The sequence below is a fragment of the Haemaphysalis longicornis genome, unplaced genomic scaffold (assembly GCF_048455015.1).
Source record: "Haemaphysalis longicornis isolate Haplotype H1 unplaced genomic scaffold, Haemaphysalis longicornis Haplotype H1 scaffold_2, whole genome shotgun sequence".
Classification (NCBI taxonomy): Eukaryota; Metazoa; Arthropoda; class Arachnida; order Ixodida; family Ixodidae; genus Haemaphysalis; species Haemaphysalis longicornis.
The window spans coordinates 271,619,970-271,638,499 of NW_027526295.1; the positions used below are offsets into that span (position 1 = coordinate 271,619,970).

Consider the following 18,530-nt stretch of genomic DNA (forward strand, 5'->3'; position numbering starts at 1 on the left):
GCATTTTTAGAAATGTGTTTAGAAGCCGAACAGATTCTTGACAGAAAAGCGTTATGTAGAGCCCGTCGGAAGTGTAAATTTTAAGGCGTAAGGATATGCAGCCGCGCAGTGATGTTTCGCCACTCGTTCTGCGAATAGGAGTGATCTGCCAGCAAGGGCGTGTTCGATGCTCAAACATTGCGTTAAAAATATAGTTCGATTTGAGTATGCTTATGGAAATGAGGGCGCGACTGCAGATGTGGGAAAAAAATTATTTGGAGAACACGTAGAATGTAGTTTAAGAATCGCGTTGGAAATTGCGGAAACGATTGCAAACTACCATCATTCCCGGAGTTTTCAATTCAAAATTGGGCGTCTTGTCTCTGAGAATGGGGTCTAATTTCATTGCAGCTTGCTGTTGTTTTTCGGGAGTTGGTTGAATTGGAGGACTAGGTTGGCTCCCATAGAGGTCATAATAGTCAGTGTTGCTCGGTGACATGAATAACGATCTCAAAGTGCACTCGAAAGCGAAACTTCAGGTTAAATAGTAATCACACAGGCGCCACTTTTTAACATAGGCATTTATAGGCACTATAAAAACACAATAAACGCCCTCCCTAACTTTTGTTCACGCTCATATATAAAAGTGGGGCGATAGGAGGGCAAGCAAAAAAAAAAAAAAAAAGGCCTAAAATCCGGTATGAGGAAAGCGGACAATGAGCGGAATCTGCTGAAGTGCGCTTCCTGCTGGGCTATTTATTTGTAGCAGCATGGAAATGTGCATATAGAGCAGCCTCCCTTCAGCTATTCTCTTACACTGACATTCACGCGTCGTTGCCTTCAGCCGTGAAAAGAATCATTGATAATGGGTGGACAGATACTAAGAGCAGACACATAGAACTTGGTCATGTCAAGACTACCGTAGGAACTAGCGCGCAGTCATTGGCACTGTCTGTTACGGTGGCTTGGTAGCTAAGGCGCGGCGCTACTGAGCACAGGGTTTGAGGTTCCATTCCTATTGTCGCGGCGGCCGAGTTTCTGACAGAGGCTTACAATGAAGCGCCCGTGTGTCGACACTTAAGGTCCGAATAAGTAGCCCATGTAGTAGGCAATTAGCTGATGCTTAGTTCCGGCGCGTAAAACCCAAATTAGAATTTTGTAATTAATTAAGTTGCTTAGGCATAGTTCTAATGCCGATTAAGGTTAAAGGCTCATCAGATCATGGAGCTCTATGCAGCAACAGACTGTACGTAAGAAGGAGAACCGAGTATATTTCTGAAACACGATGTTAAGTGGAGCAGTTGCAGTTCTTGGTCAAACCAATAAGGGAGAGCGAACGTGAGAGGGCGACACCAGCGACACCACTACGGAGTTAAGCACTGGTGTAATCTTCTCCGTTCGTCTCGTATAAATTGCGCTGTTTAAACAAGATAGCACATTGCAGCTCCCTTACCCAGTGCTAAAAGGACATATAGTTTCAATGTGTGTTGCATAGGGTTTACCCAAGGAATCCTTTTTTGCTGTTGCTTGCTGTTGTTACGGCACGGCAATATTACCGGTATTGTTAGAAACGTAAAGCATTTCCACGTTCAGTTTCGATATGAACACCGGGAATTTTTTTCTGTAGGCCAATTTCCTGCTTGCGGATTCTGAAACTCATGGTTCAAAGAATGCATTGACACTCTCCAGACCTTGTCGAGAAGGAAATACATAGCGTCCTTAATCACGATAATTAAACGCGACGAATTCGTGTTTGAAGCCAAGCGTCAGCTTTGTTTAACCGTCGTGGTTTGGTTCTGTCAGTGCTTACGGCCAAAACACTGATTACCCAGTGCGCCTCCTTTTTGACTACTTCTATTCCTCTGTGGCTTGTGCATGCGTAGAACATACTTTTATTGTGTTTTGCGCTACTCTGCAGTTTTATATATTAAACGAGAACAGGGCCATCAATCAGCGTCTTTGTTGCGAGGGCTGTTGACCATAGAAATGGAACAAAATATGTTTTCGACTCTTTTCTGACTATTTAGAGAGGGAAAGAGGGGCAGGGGTTTATACACCCCCAACGCCCCCCCCCCCCCAACACCCCCAGGAGGATTTCGACGCCCCCAAAAAAGATTAAAAAAAAACGAGCACCTTGCCCAGGGATTTATACACCCCACATCCCCCCCCCCTTTAGAAGATACCCCCCACCAAATCAAACTTCTGGATAAACCCCTGGAGAGGGGGGAGGGGGGGCTAATGGATGAAATGAACCACTGGGAATAAGTCGTGATGTAACTGGCATGTTTACTGCTTTACTAGGATGCCTTTACCGCGACTGGCCTCATGGTGCAAACTTTGTTTTGCTCGAGTTCTTCTGATTTCCATAGTTTTTCTAAACAAAAGCGCGAATATTCCACCCATGTTGAGTCACGTGATTTTGCTATTTTTTTAGTGGAGGGAATTTATTCCACTCCTGATGATTGACTTCTGAATCCTAGAATAAGACTACCAGGATTTAATAGTATGCATTTCCAATATTAAAACCAACAATTTTCGTCAACTGCCTGCGCGCAAACGGTGTTTTACACACTCTTGAGTACAGTAGCCGCAGTATACATTCCCCTTAGACTGCCGGCCCCAAAAAGTGTTATCACTTATTGCCAAACTGCATATCGTGCATACGTGTTTTAACGCACACTACGTACACCTCAATGACTATACGCAGCAGAATACACACCGAAGGACGGGAACGTCGCAAGCAGCCACCGGTTGATGCCGGCACAGCTTGATTGGTAATTGTTTCACCTACTGAAAAGGATAACGCAACATCAATGTCGCAGTGATTCGACCGTTGTCTGGGGCTCCCCCCTGCGGCATATTCATTTTCACTGAGCGCCCTCAAAAGCACACGTCTCCTTGATCACGTGATGCATCGTTTATTGACGGCTTATGGGATTAGGAGGTACGGCGCGACGGGCAGTTGATAAGATGCTTGATAATCGATGTACACTGCGCGCGTCGCCCACCTGCGCGCCTGTTTCAGCTTGAGTGGCACCTCCCCAGTCCAACCGCATCACCGCAATGACGGAGAATTCCCTGCGAGCTACATTTGCTCTACCACAAAAGCCTCCGTTCGCAGCCTCGGCGTCCATGCTGAGATCGGCAGCACGCCGGGGCCGTAGGAGATGACGAGAAAGTCCTGCTTTCTTTGTTATGGAGACGACGACGTCGACGAAGGTGATGTGAGCGAGAAGGCTGCTGGCGGCTCAAATAACCTCCTTGAGCTGAGTCAACCTGATTGACTCGTCGTACAGCTTCTTCGCAGCGGCTGCGTTTGTGGCCCAGGGAACCGCGAAGCTTTGGGCGCAGTCCTTGAAGTACTTTCCGGTCACGTTCTGCACGTCCTCGGAAACAGCCAAGTATATCGTCGTCTCCGCCCCTTCTCTGACAGTCTGAAACACGGGGGGAGGAAAATGGTTCAGAGCCGTTTATGGCCAATGCAAGAACAATGCTGTGTCCATGCAAACAGTACGGACGTCTCAACACGAGGCCTGCTTGGTGAAGCATGACCAGAGCGAACCTTGGAGACTTGAGAACGAGGCAACACCGAGGAGACACAAACACAGTGCTCACTTGCAGCTGAAATTTATGTTTCAGAAGCGACGCAGCTATGTTATATACACAAAAAAACGCGAATAAAGCACTGACTTACTGCACTATTGTTTTCATATAGGGCGTGCCTGCATTAACAACACTTCAGGGAAACTATTTTAGTCGTACGTCAGTGCTGCGTTTGGTCCTCTTGCTGTTCTCATAATCAAGTTGGTGGTGTTCGTTTTTTCTATTTTTTCTGGCGCGTTGGCTAAGTTCTACTTTTGCACTGGATTTGTCATCTTACTCTCAAACAGTTTTTGGCATCTATGAAGACCGATACGAACTGGTGCAGTCAATGCTACCAGAGAATATTATCAGGCAGGTGGGAGCACATTTTGTGCAAGAGTTATCAATTGTGTAATGCAAAACTCGCTCAGACACACACACAGTCATACATTCTTATTTGGCGGGAATGCGTCATTTATGCAATGTTTGTAGGTAGTTGAACCGACGCTGGGAGTCAGTAGCCAAGAGGAGGAAGCAAGGAGAAGCGGGCAGGTGGAGCGGCCTGAGGACGTAGAGGACATATATAATTAAGCAAATGAGGAATAGACGAAGCCATGGGGTCCTTTTTTTACTTTTCTAAACAAACAAATGACGCGGAATTCGCTTGCACGTGGACCACAGAAGTTCAGTAAGGCCTCAATTACTCCGCTTTAAAACTTTCTTTCTTCCAGTATAAGCCGACCCTCCATAAAGTAGATCGACTTATTTGTGCGTAAATGTAACACACTCTTTCCATATTATTGTAGCAACAGTTAACTCCAAGTTAGCAAAAATAAAAAGAAAACACTCAATTAAATATTGGCTCTAATTCAAGAGACGAGATGAATGCATCACGCACTGTCCGCGTTCATTTCGGGCTGTCCTATAGACGCAACTCGTAACCGCCCAGAACAACAGCCCGGCATGGCTTCTAACCGCAAGATAAAAAATAACACATTCTTGCTTTGACTTAACGAACCTGGCATTTCATGCGCGCTACTTAAGGAAGTGTAATCTTGAAGTTTTGGTCAAACTTGCAATGGTAATTACTGGTGTAAAATGTAATGGATGACTTTATTCTAGCAAGGAGTTCAAGAGGCCGTGTGGTGGGATAAGGGAGCAAAAGTAGGGGGAGATGATTCAGATAAGGCTTGTTCACGGCACTTAGAGCGTCCACTTGAGCACGTGAGGTCTGGTTACGCCAATAGGTGTACCAGATGCGCATGGATAGTACTGGTGAATACACTCTGAGATAATCAGTCGGGAACCTCAGAAGGCGCTATTCATAAAAAGTCGTTCGGGAGCCACAAAGGGTGCTGCTCTTCATGGGGCTATCTAGTAAGCAGGTGACGATCCGCCATAATTCTACTTTATAGATACCTGTTTTTCGGCCCAGTTCTGATTCTATAATTTTCGGTAATATTTGAGGATCGTCCCTGAAATGTAAGGAATAATATGAGGGCAAAATGCAAAGGAGTCTAAAGGCAAACTTATTATTTGGAACGCTGAGAGAAAAGGCCCAATCGTGAGGATAAGTATGTAATTGTGCCGAGGTTCTTTCGTTACCACTGACAGTACAAGTACCGAATCGTTACAATCGCAGTAGTTTTTCCCGAGAGCTGGGGTTCCGACGTACCTTCCCGTAGAAGCTCAGGACTAGGCTGAACAACCAGGTCTGAATGTCCGTGGTCCGGGTGGCTATCTCCGAACGCACCAAGCCAGGGTGGCAGCAATTGACTGTGACCCCTGAGCAAGCATAGAATACAAAGGCGAGCAATAAAATTACTCTTCAAAGCTTGAGGACGTCACGAGTGTAGATTTACTCACGTGACCTCAATCGTTTTGGCTTGCATTCGGGAAACCCTGGCTGCTGACCGCAATGGCACACCGCGTCGCAGCGGATGGATATGTATACACTTATCGCGGTAAAGGGGGAGAAAAGAAGTGCATCTCACAAACATTAAAATTACCATTAAAAAGTTTGTGTTCATGGACAACTCGAGAGTTTTGATCGAGGTCGTCACAGGAGAAAACGTTTCCAATGAAAGTTATCACCTGTGTGTTCAAGGCATTGCACTACATCGTCGAGTAACAGCGATTAAGCTCGCGGCTAAGACTGCTTCTTTTTTAAAGTGAAGCACTAGAACGCTCATCCGCCCGACATCCCGTCTGCTGGTTTGAGTGCCGACGCCTAGCGAGGAGGTAACAAAAGTGGAGACGAGGCTGTGCACGTGGAATTTCGCAATGCGGCCTCACACAATGGAGAGTTTTAGCATTCCGTCTGTTCCGTCCTTTCCGTGTGTACCGTCCATACCGGGACCCGAATGGGCACTTGTGTGTTCGTTCCGGTAAGGTGACTCAGTTCCGCTGAAGGGCCGCCCCCGCCTTGCCATGTACCCGCATTTTTTTCCAGTGGGGTGGCTCAGTTCCTATGAAAAATTCCCACGCCTTGCCATGTGCGCGTATTCGTTCCGGTAGGGTGGCTTAGTTTTTCTGAAAAATTGCCCACGCCTTGCCATGTGCGCGTATTCGTTCCGGTAGGATGTCTTAGTTTCTCTGAAAAATTGCCCACGCCTTGCCATGTGCGCGTATTCGTTCCGGTGGGGTGGCTTAGTTTTTCTGAAAAATTGCCCACGCCTTGCCATGTGCGCGTATTCGTTCCGGTAGGGTGGCTTAGTTTTTCTGAAAAATTGCCCACGCCTTGCCATGTGCGCGTATTCGTTCCGGTGGGGTGGCTTAGTTTTTCTGAAAAATTGCCCACGCCTTGCCATGTGCGCGTATTCGTTCGGGTGGGGTGGCTTAGTTTTTCTTCGTTCCGGTGGGGTGGCTTAGTTTTTCTGAAAAATTGCCCACGCCTTGCCATGTGCGCGTATTCGTTCCGGTAGGGTGGCTTAGTTCCTCTGAAGGGCCGCACCCGCATTGCCATGTGCGCGCATTTTTTCCGGTGGGGTGGCTTAGTTCCTCTGAAAAATTGCCCACGCCTTGCCATGTGCGCGTACTCGTTCCGGCAGGGTGGCTTGGTTCTGCTGAAGGGCCGCCCCCACCTTGGCATGTGCGCGCATTCATTCCGGTGGGGAGCAGGCCTCCTCGCCGCACCCGCGCACGCAGGCGCAGTTGGAAAGAATTGAAAGGGCTGAAGAGACGGAATGTTAAAACTCTCTAATGTCGAACTCGATCAGAACACATTCGATAGTCGTGGTAGTGTGCGCGTTCGTGTTCTGTGCGTTGTAAAGTATTCAATTGACGCCGCGCCATGCGAGTGGTACGATTCCTGTGCAAGACAATCTTTGGAAGAATGCCAAGACTCTGCGACGAAGACGTGGAGTATATATAGAAACGGACGTACAAAGGCAATGGCGATGGCAATGAGAATTTTGATGACAAGTTTTGGGCTACATGCAGCCAGTTGGAATTTCTCTGGCAGGGCCCGGCTGCGGGGATCTGAGGACGGCGTTTTTCTCTCCATGTAAGTCAAGTGGTGCATGAGTTTTGTTCTTGTATTAGAAAGGGACCGATCAAAGCCTATTTTGATGGCGCACTATAATGATGCTGACTTGGCGACACCAGCTAGCAGGCTCTATACCATTTAAGAGTCGCGGTGACCCCAGTGTATGCATATGCATGATTCGAACTCAGCCTTCCAAGCGGGGCAGCTTTCATTTGGCAAGTAACATCGCTTTTGCCTTGCCTTCACTTTCCGTTACTGCGCAAGAGCCCTTTAAGCCATCTTATTCATGCATAAAATTTGCACACAATGTTTTTTCACGGACGCTCGAAAGCGCTTCTCCGTAAGCCCTCTGAATGTTCCGTTCACGTCAGTAGTAGCAATTATCTCCACGAACAAATTCAACCGTGCACATTACCTGTTTGCGAGCTCTCAATGAGCTTGCCGCTAATTATCCCCTACACTTGCGTTTTTTCCCCTGTTCGACGTAGAAGCTTTCCTTTGTTTCTCTTCAGGTGTATCGCACCACGGCGACCGTCACGCGACCGCGGCTGCAGCGCACCTGTTCCCGCGAGTCTGTTGGCCATCTCGACCGTGAAGAGCATGTTGCACTGCTTGGTGGTGCAGTAGTTGAGCAGGGGGAAGAAGTAGCTCCGGAAGCTCAGGTCGTCCGGATTCAGCCTCCCCACCATCTGGCCGCACGAGCCCACCACCACCACGCGGCTGGGCTGGCTCTTCTTCAACAAGTCTGCGGATGGACGCATTATGAGTTTCAGTGACAACCGAAGCCGGTTATGCAAGCGACGCCGCAATTAGCCCAGTTACACCAGCATCAAGGCCGCGCTGCCAATCGCTGTAACGATCGTGTTACCGGAACAACTGCTAATTCTGGTGACTGGGAAATAAGTGCACCGGCGTTTCGAGAGCCGTAGACAAGACTGGAGTCCCAAATGTTATATAATATAGTTCGCAGCTGGGGTTTACTTCCAAAATCTAAACGACTCCGCCCCCATTTTTCATTAGTTGACCAGTAAGCGGTCGGTGTGATTGCCTCCTGATTTTTTAAACCTGACGGTAACGCCAAAATGCCGGAATAATCAAGGCAGTAATCAGATGCGAAAGCTTCCGCTGTCTGCCGAAATAGCCGCATACGGAATTCAGTCAATTTCAAATCACACATCCCGCCATTTTTTTAACCCACTCAGGCTCTCTAGCCACGAGCATTCTGTATAGTTTTGTGGTGTCCTATGGACTTAACGCAAGTGAAAAAACTAATTACGTTGCGGAATCGAGCAAGACAAGCTTAACATCCAAGTTTCTTTTCAAATCAATACGACACATGAAAAAAAAAGGGGGGGGGGCACCTGAAACAAAACGCAGTTAATGAAGCTTCAGTGACAGTATTTCTACACATATATGACCATGTCTTTGTCGTTAGAGTAAATAAAATGACGTACTGACAAATTCTTCTCTGGAGTCAGTCATCATCTATATTACTATGAAATCTCACACTTGAACCTATGAGGGGCGTTTTCTTTAAATTATCATTCTTATTTGTTTACTCACCTAGTAGTAGATGAGTTAGCAGGAAATGGGCCAGGTGGTTGGCTTGAAACGTAGCCTCGAACCCATCCTCGGTTTCCTCTCGCTTTGTGGGCGCTGAAAGCAGAACAGCCGTGCATGAACTCGGCACTAGTAGGACCCCATTCAAATGAAGCTTTCTTTAGGGCATTTCATTGCAGGAATCCCAAGTGTGCCGCTCTGTTTAAGGGCCTAGATACGCCCTCATTGGGATCAAGAAAAGGGCGAGAAGGGACTTGCCCATTTCCGACTTGCACACTTTCGTTTCCAGTTCCACTTGAACTCGCTGCCGGTATATGACCCTTTCTCCATCCGTATAACCATAAGTTTTCTCATAGTTCTCCCCTACAGCGGCTTACTTTTCCATTGATGTGGAAGGCATGTTTTGCGGCGTGCCCCAAGAGCATATTTTATTGGAAGTAGGGGACTATCCTAGCTTATTGAGCAATCAATTTTCAGAATGAAACGTGTCAAAGCATGGCTGATTTTTTTTGCAACTTCACTTGAGCTCAGTGTAAAAATGGAATTTGAAGGAACAGCTTATTCTCTTCGCTAAATAGTATATCGCAACTGGTTCCCGTACAGCCAGGTGTTACTTCCACATTATTTAGCAAAAGCTGACGGCCAGCTTCGCGTCGCCTTCACAATGCTCGGAATAGAAGGATGCCATCGTGACTGATTTTAATCTGCATTCCTTCGAAGCAGGAGGTTGGTAATTTTATTCCAGCTATTCTGGAGCTGAGCAGTAGCGCGCCTCTGGAGCTGTACTTGACGCACACCAAGCTTCAGCAGAAATTAGTGTGATATCTATGCCTGCTTTCGAAGGAAGATAAATTCCACAGCCGCTGTGGCCATCGATCCAACGAGAAGGGAGGAGGGGCTGCTGCCTTTCGACTCGTCTTGCCGAACTTAAAAAGTGCAGACTTGCGACTCCTTCCTTTACGTAGACAATAAAAAAATCTTGCTCGCACCCGGTGCGAGCCACTGGCCTTAATTACCGCGTTGGCCTTAATTGCCAACGTGAAAGCTTCAAGAGAAGCGTCGCTCGATGCGTCTGCTTGTATCGCCGCTGATAAGGTACCACGAAAGGTGTGGGAAACAAACATACCCGAGAAGCTAAAGGGAAGATTTGTGTTCCGGCCAGTGTATTTAAATCATACCCATTTGTTTCACGTTGGCCCAAAAAAGCAGGCAGCAAACACAATATCCTGCTTTCAGCTCCAGAAAAGTTGACGGGGCTGTGAAGATTACCAACTATATGAATTCAGAATGAAAAGGAATTCCCATGTGGCACACGACGCACTACAAAGTTTTTTAAACTGCATCAAATGCATTGGCTACAAAATCCCCCTCACGTGTTGTAGGCGCTACTGGGGCCAATCAGGCCGCTGGCGCAGAGACGTATTACTGGAGCACCCCAACTCTTGCAAGGATATTGCCACAGGAAATTCGGCCCCGCATGTTATGAAATGCAGGTGTTCGCTAGAATTCGAAAGCGCCATAATCTGGCTTCGTTCAAAGGACAAGGTTACCCGTGACGTCTGGGAAGTATTCGCGATGTTATCAAGGAAGGGAGAAGGGCATGTCAGCTTCGCATCAACTACAATTTCAGTGCGCGAAGTTTTTTCTCTGGCTCATAGGGAGGATTTCTGGTTACGCCCTGGGTTACCACACTGTGGGTTGATTTTTATGTCATCCAGTGTATACACTGCCTGTTCTTTTCATAGTAATAAGCAGCTGTTACCCTGTCAGCCACTGTGATTTTTTGGTAGTAAGCTTTGGTGTTTCCCACGCCCTGCTTTACTTTAAGGATATTATCTCTTGCATATTAGAAGTGGAGCCTGACGCTTTCGACAAAAAGGAATTAGTAGAAAACGAAGTTCATAAATGTGACCACATAATGAAACAAGCGGGTTACTACATGTCTTAGTTCATTGAAAGCTGCCCATGTGCTGCTAATGCAAATGGAGTATGCCCCCGTTACAACGAAATCCCTTTATTCGAAACAGCGCTTTATTCGAAGTGTTTCATAGCCCTAACTGCAGTGCACTGAGAGCGAATCATTTCCGCTTTTAATAAAGGATATAGAAACGAAGCCAGTTTTCTTTCCGTATGATTTCATTGTAACAAGCATCCTTATACTGAACTCATGATATGATTACAAGGATAGAAATTTTTCTCTTTCTCGTTACTGTATTTGTTGGTTCCTATTTTTAGAAACCCTGTTTACTGTGTATTTCAGTACTTTTTATAGTCTCACGGTATATATCGTATAAAACTTGCGTTTTTTGTTGCGTATAATAAAACGATCAACCGTATTCGAATCGCACGGAGATAATCTAAGGGCGACTGTAAGCAGCATAATATATATATATATATATATATATATATATATATATATATATATATATAGAGAGAGAGAGAGAGAGAGAGAGAGAGAGAGATTTTTTTAATGAGGCCGAAGGTGTCGGCCCTGCATACTGCTGGGCTCCCTACTTCATATGGTTGGTGAAGATGTCATGACGGTTAAATGCTAACACGAATAGTAATGACAAAAATAAGGAGAAAGGAAGACAAATCGTCACAGAGACCTTCCCCTTGCTGCCTTAAATATCTGTCGCAGAGGCCTCCTTACACATCATGCCGGCGTTGAGGATGAGCACGTCAAGGCGTGGCTCGGTGGCGATGATCTGTCCGGCAAACTGTCGCACCGACTGCAGCGAGCACAGGTCTACCTGCACCAGCGCCACGTCTCGGCCGATGGAGGCGCGGATGTCGGCCGCGGCGGCCTTGGCCTTGGCCATGTTGCGGCAGGCCAGGATGACGCGTGCGTTCCGGCCCGCCAGGTTGCGCGCAGCCTCCTTGCCGATGCCTGCCAGAGAAGGGGCAAGAGGAGCTGCTTATATTCGCATCACAGGTGCTTACAGAGAACGCCTAAGCAGGCGAGGCCACGCGAGGCCGTAGCTATTCATATACAGCTGCGGGAAAGTGGTTGAATTAGCGGCGGCCTTCTCCAGCAGACACCTGTCAGGAGGAATGCCTTTTGAATGGCAGAACGAAACTGCGCTTTATGTTGGACGCACAGAAAAAGTGTAGGAACATTACTGAGACCTTGAGGCGTACCTTTCATTTCTGTTTGATAAATTACTGTAGTGCTGAAACCTTTGCAATGATACGCTTACAGTACACTTCTGCTTTGCACTATTCCAGAAGTGGCTGTGCGTGCTCACTTGTGACGATGGGAACTAGGTAGACGTCTCTTGAATTTGCAATTTCAGGCAATTTTCGAGCAGCTTAAACTTAAAAGTCGAGGAGGCCATACGGCCGCGACCTATTAATCACGTACATGTAGGACCCCTGAATCTGCGGTCTATGAAGGAGGTATGGTAGGTGTTGCCGGTAAGGACCAGACAATCTGATCTGCAACACGCTTCAACGGAGTATCAAACTTCCCATCAGGCCGAAAGAACGTATTTGGCATTAAAATTCATTGTCTATGTTTCGTTGGTCTTTCATCCATAGAGGTGCATATTTTCAATGCGAATGGTTTCCATGGCTACACCTAGTGGTATTTGGACCGTATACGACTGGTGAAAGGCCTACATGATCCCGCTTCTTACGAAGTAGCCGTGGGGTGCCACCATGTAGGTCATGCCTTCTAGCCTTGCATATGTCCTGGGGCCCATGTTAGTTTGTCTCCGGTCGGTGTTATTACCAAGGACGGCGGCCGGTATGTAAGGAGCAGTAGGACAGCTCATTGTGAACATTTGTCTGTGTGTAGGCTATAAGCGCCGCGTTTTCTGTATCGATAGTTGCCGTGTTTACACGGTTCAGACGGACCTTGCTCAATTTATGGGGGCTCATGCGATGCTCTGCCTTCCTCTCGCTTTCTTTCTGGTGTTCGCGAGTTACAGAAATGGTATGGTCCCATGTGTCACAAGAGAAAGATTTAGGACCCGCGGCAAAAAAAAAAAAAAAAAAGTGGCAAGCGGTATTACAGCATTAACACCAGAATATCGTGGGAATGCACTTTTTTTTTTCAAAATATTTTGTCTAAGAGAAGGTCAACGTTTCAGTATTAGGCGATTTCAGGTTTCCCCCTCATACCCCAGAACGCACCGCGACCGGCCGCGTCTGTAGCAACGCACGCTGCGCAGATATCACGTCTGACGCTCTACTTGATGAAGACATCCTGCCGGCCTGGTAGGTAAGGAATCGGCCTCGCAACCCAGAGGACCCAAATTTGACTCAGGCATCGGCAGCGCTTTCTTTTTACGGTAGCTTAGAAGAGGCTTCATAAAGGCAGAAAAGAAGTTCGGATTGTTACTGTAGCAGTGCTCGCACTATATCTTTTGGTGTCATGGGATTCATTAGCACAAAATTTGGCTCCAACGCTGCTGTTGCGCCCGTTTCATGGCTGACCACGGCGGCAACATCAGATCGCCGCCGTCCGGCGTGCACGTGATGCTGCCAATTAACGCATCGTTTAGATCTGGTAATTGGATCTACGTGCCGTTCTACACGGGGTACGTAGGCTCAGCCTGGCGATGCTAATCTGCCCCAGTCGTCACGCACACGGCCTAGTTTAGAAGAGAACAGTCGCAGAAAGCAGATATCAGATAGCCACCAACTCAATGCGGCATGTTCTTTTTCTGCGTACCCGAGAAACGGCAAAACGTTACGTGTTGAAGCATGCATGCGGGGATAGATGTAGCTACATCACAGTGCCATCGTCCCCGTCCAAACAAACCTGGTGCACCGGGGGAGTTAGAAAATCTCATAGACAGGGAATTAAAATGAGCTCCACTTTATACGCCGACTTCACTTAGCGAAGTCAAGGCACACACCTCGCAGGCCGAATTTTCCGGCATTGCGATCGCACCAGAGGTAATTGCCCACATTTATAGCGTCCGTCCTTTGGGAACACCGTCATTACAAAAATGATCATTTCCAGCGCATGCCAAGGGGAAATTTGAGCCGCGAGTTTCCGAAACTGTGTGAGCGGCAGTGAAGCGCCTGAGGCGACCCGTGATTGTTTTTCAGAACGTACCGCAGTTACTCCCAGTTCACATAGACAATAAAGAACAATGCCAAAAGTGACGAGAGAGATTTAAAAGGAGAAAAATCACTGTTCACGTTGAAATTCTGTGGCACCAAAATAGCTACCCATAGGCTCAATGGCTGCAAAAAGGACTAAATTTTATTTGGTTTTCTAGGCAGAAAAATTAAAGCAAACCACCCCGGTAATAGTTGAGGGTTACATGTAACGGCGGCGGTGTTAGAGGAGCTGCTTTTGGAGGATGAGTTTAGGTTTGCTGGCGATTGTTATGGCCTCTGTGCCTTGTTTGCTCTGTTTACTCTTGCTTTTATCGCTGGTGTTCCACGGGACCCTAAAATTTCTAGGTTGGTTGCATTTATTTTTTTTCAGCCCCCGCTGATCCTTCCCCACTCAAGCAAACTCAGTGCGATTCCTCCCTCCTCAGCTATTTTCTCTCGCCCTCCTTGTCCTTACTCTCGCTTTTCCTCCCTCTCGGCGCTTCGGCGTCACGTGGTTATTTTAAGGTCTCGCTTACCTTACCCTCCCTCACTCTGTTGTGCCCTTCTGCCCGATGACGGTGAACGGAACTCCTCGAGGCAGGCAAAGATCGTGTCACAGTAAAAAGAACCAAAATTGAAAAACTGGAGCTTAAATATCGGCGTCGTCTCAGCGCCCTACAAATACGGCGCATTGCTTACACAAGGCTCACAACTTTAATATTTCGCTAAAAATTCCAAAGGCACAAGAGACCCCGCCGCGGCACACGCCAACGGGTACTGTCGTATTGAGGTGCTGTTGGGTTACGGCTGAACCGGCTACACTACCGGTTGAAGAACGTGAAAAACAAGATTTACTGAACCGGGTGACGTCGATTCTGGCGCAAAAATTTCTTTGATAAGTAGCCATGACCCAATATACAAAAACCAAGGTCCTCTGTAAGTTGTCTGATGTTTCTACAAGACTAAATCACAAGACCCAAGCTCCTGATATCCCGTACGGGTCACCAACCTGTGTTAGCTCCTGTGATGATGACCGTCTTTCCCGTCATGTCGACGTCTGAAGAGCACTTCCCGATGGTCAGGATGGTGTAGAGCTTGACCAGCAAGGACAACACCACGGCTCCCGCCAGGATGCCCAGCACTGACCAGAGAGGCAGCAGCTCGGGCGCTGTCCTGGCCAGAAGCACGTCCTTGTGGACGTCATCCGTCAGGGCATCCTGCACTGGAGCTGCCATCAACCTGCAAGTCACCAGGCGGAGAACGGTGAATTAGGCTGAGACGCAAATGAATGCCCTCATTTTTTCGGTAGCCCAGTGAACCACGTTAGTAACGCCTATGGATACGAGAGATGCGTGATGATTCGCTAATGAAGCGGTTATGCTGGGGTCTGATTTCAAAACCATTTTGGCTTATAGAAGTCCACCACACTCGATGGGTAAGGTATATTCGCGCTGTAAGATTCAGATGAACAAGGTATGAAAAATATCTACATTGAAGAAGCTATAATAAGTAAACTTAGTGAAGGCTGGTACAGAAATAAAACTACTCTTCTTCGTAGGTCCAGAGTTTTTCCGATACCTTGGTCATTTGCGAGCAGTGATTGCGTTTTCGTGCCTCCGTGGTGTTTCTCACGCCTAATGCGGCTCCTCCTTCGTGCCGCTCGTATACTCTGTCTCGTTGAGTCTCAGGTTGCCCGCAGGAAACTGATTTCGCTTCCACGAGAAAAGCGATTGCAGCAAGCAACATTGGAACTGGGAACTGCGAGCGCGGCCTCGCAGCGAACCGGATAAACCAATCAGGTCGCCAACTGTGCACTGCGGCACCCATGAATATTTTATATTTAGTCAGATTATTTTTCCTATATAATATTCCCGCATTACGCTGGCGGGAGGCCTCCTTTTTGTTATGCGACAAAGTTTATAACGATTCCTGATCCCCGTTATCTTCAAGTTGGGTGTGCGAAAGAAAGAAATCTCCAGTACTCATCCTCTAAAATGAACATTGTCGTTTATAATCATGGCCTGCTCGTGTGGATCTCTGTAAGGTTATTAGGAATGAAGGAAGGGTTGAAGAAACGAATGCGGACGGACAGGTGCAGGGTGGATGGATGGATTGTTGGATTAATGAATTTACGGATGGATGGAACACGCGTAATCTTAAAGGAACTATTCCATCATTGCGCCTTGCAATCACCGATCAATTCATAATTAGTTTTACGTATTGTCGCTTGTAACATGCCCAGTGCTTACTTTGCCTGTATACGGCACCGTAATAATGTAAATACCACTCAGAAATACAGCCGAGGTTACATCTCTTCAGACCTTTAAACTGAGTCATGTTAAAAAGAGAAACAAAAGAGAAGGAGGAAACCTCGGAGGAGCGGCCATCCGAACACACTTTCCCTCGCACTGTACAAACACACGTCACTGAGCACTGTGATGCCTTGCAGGTTCGCAAGTCACTTTCTTTCGAGGAAAAAGCTGTCGTATACATTACTTTACTCTTTTCCTTCTCCCGTTTACTCTGCGATGCCGCTCGTAAGTGAGCTCTACGAGAGGCACGCTCGTTGGTGCATGCGCTACGGTCTCGCGACCATCGCCGATCCGGCGCAGACTGTTGCGTGGCAAGACGCCATAAACGAAGTTGGGGCCATTGTTTGACATTAATGAAGTAGCGGGATCGGTATAGTACGTGATTGCGTCACGGTACACCGACAAAGCATCGGTGAATGCTCTCGTCTTTTGTCGGATGTTGACGTTACGGACGTAAGTGATTTCGGGCGCTGTTGACGCCGCACAGTGCACCGTGTAACGCGTTTCCACCGGACTAGCACAGCGTGCCAGGACGTACGCGTGTTACTTACAGCAAACCCTCGTTGTAACGAAATCGCTTCATTCAAAATCTTGTTTTAGCCGCATGGTTTCATATTCCTTGGTGCAGTGCATATACAATAAATCGTACCTGCTTTCAAAGAAGTGTCGCTTATAGCGAAGCTAGTTTCCTGTACTGAAGGCTTCATTGTAAAGGATATTTAATTACGAGCATTGCCAGCTCCTATTCCAGGCCCCGGTGGCTTCATTTTTGATGTATTAGTAAAGCTATAAGAGAGAGACAGAGCAGAAGGGGCAGACTTTCTGAGTGCGAAGAAAAGCGCAGTTGATTTTCGTCAAAAACGTCGCCAGAGGAGTGAGAAGTGGGTTACGATTCTGCGCGTCCGTAATCCCGATCATTCACGCATGTTTTGTTTGCTATTCAGTCTAGTCTACATTAGGCCCTGGAATTATAGTCCATTTCAAGGGTTCGTGCACGAATGGAAGCCACTTTCTCTGACACGACAAACCCGATAGGGCTATGCGCTTGAGAGTCGCATGGGAATTGGTTGAGACTCGTATAACCATTTTCATTCCAGTTAACGGTGAACTTTAATTGTTGAAATTTGTTTTGTAACGTGAGCTACACTGGCCGAGGTTGAGCAGTTTCGCGTGGCTCCTAGAGAGCCGTGCTGCACACGCGCCAGGAGCAGTGACGTCACATGGCGCACAGAACGTTGCTCGCTGCCCGGCGTCTCGCACACACCCCACGCGCCTAGCGTCTTCGCCCACCTACGTACCGCACGTGGCGGCCCGGTACACTTGATGATCATGCGAGGGGTGGCCGGGTGTGCAACCGATGGCTCGTGGGTCGCAGCAACACCGGCGTGCGCCTGTTTGGAACCAGCCTAGCTCTGGGGCGATTGGTGACGCTGCGCCGGAGCCGCTTGATAAATATACATGTGTCACATAATGCGTATACCGTGTGTGTGTCATTGAAGCTGCTGTAAGCATGATAATCAAGCTAATCATAGACAACCAGTCAAGCTAAGAATAACCAGCTGACCCTTAGCTCACGCTACGTGTATCCTGGCATAGCCGAGCTAGGCAACTGCTAATTTTTTTTGAAACTTCCATGGGAGTAATTGTTACACGTTGAAACCAACATTAGATATCCTAACGCATGTGTGAACGCAAATGTCACTTTATTTCTAATTAATTAATTAATTTATTTATTTATTTATTTATGTAGACAGCACTGCAGGACCAAATTAGGCGAAAGAAAGAGGGGGGAAAGCAGCGTACAGCTTATATTAGCAAAATTACAATTATACAATATTTAGATTTAAAGCCAGAAAACGCTATAGAAAATGGACCATATTAGAAAAAGGCGTCCAATCGATGCATGATGTTTGGCAGACGTGAATATGTTGGCTGGGAGGCCATTCGAAACCAATATTGTGCGTGGTAACAATGAACACTAATTACTTTTGGTGTTGAAGAACCAGGGTGTAAAGGGTGGTATTGCTTGCAGCTGTTCAGTGACATCACAGTTCAGCAATACGTTATGCATTTCGTTTTCCTTAAAGTTAGAATTTTTAAAACGTCGAAATCCCTTTAGAGAAATTCCTGTGAGTATTCGTGGGCTGCAAAACGAAAGTTGATAATTTTACAGGCCTAATAGGTATTGAATTATTAGCGCAAACACCAGCAAGCGTTTTTCCAAGACCTCCGTCGGGAGGGGGGAGGGTGAAGTGCCGAGAAATAATTAGGAGGACATCGATCTTCGGGAAATATCGTTAAGAGGGCATAACATGATGATATGTGAAGTCAAAAAACCTGCAAGCATAAATGCCTCCTCAGGTTGACTGGACCCACGAGTCCATTGTGGGGAAGCTGAACCCCAGGAGGGACACATAGAGACCGTATGTATATATATATATATATATATATATATATATATATATATATATATATATATATATATATATATATATATATATATATATATATATATATATATATATATATATATATATATATATATATATATATAT

At 46.8% G+C, this 18,530-nt stretch overlaps 1 protein-coding gene across 6 annotated transcripts in view; it reads right to left on the reverse strand.

The window, feature by feature from the left end:
• Positions 1-2,881: 2,881 nt before the first annotated feature.
• LOC144170713 (retinol dehydrogenase 11-like) overlaps positions 2,882-18,530 on the reverse strand; it is a 59,406-nt gene continuing 43,757 nt past the window's right edge. For all 6 annotated transcript variants that reach the window (XM_077700682.1, XM_077700681.1, XM_077700679.1 and 3 more), the window contains exons 2-7: positions 14,673-14,902; positions 11,262-11,498; positions 8,612-8,704; positions 7,608-7,793; positions 5,237-5,346; positions 2,882-3,413 (exon numbers count right to left, since the gene is read on the reverse strand). In XM_077700682.1, coding sequence (XP_077556808.1) covers positions 3,228-3,413; positions 5,237-5,346; positions 7,608-7,793; positions 8,612-8,704; positions 11,262-11,498; positions 14,673-14,898 — 1,038 coding nt within the window. In that variant the 5' untranslated portion in view covers positions 14,899-14,902 and the 3' untranslated portion in view covers positions 2,882-3,227. The remainder of the gene's footprint in view (positions 3,414-5,236; positions 5,347-7,607; positions 7,794-8,611; positions 8,705-11,261; positions 11,499-14,672; positions 14,903-18,530) is intronic.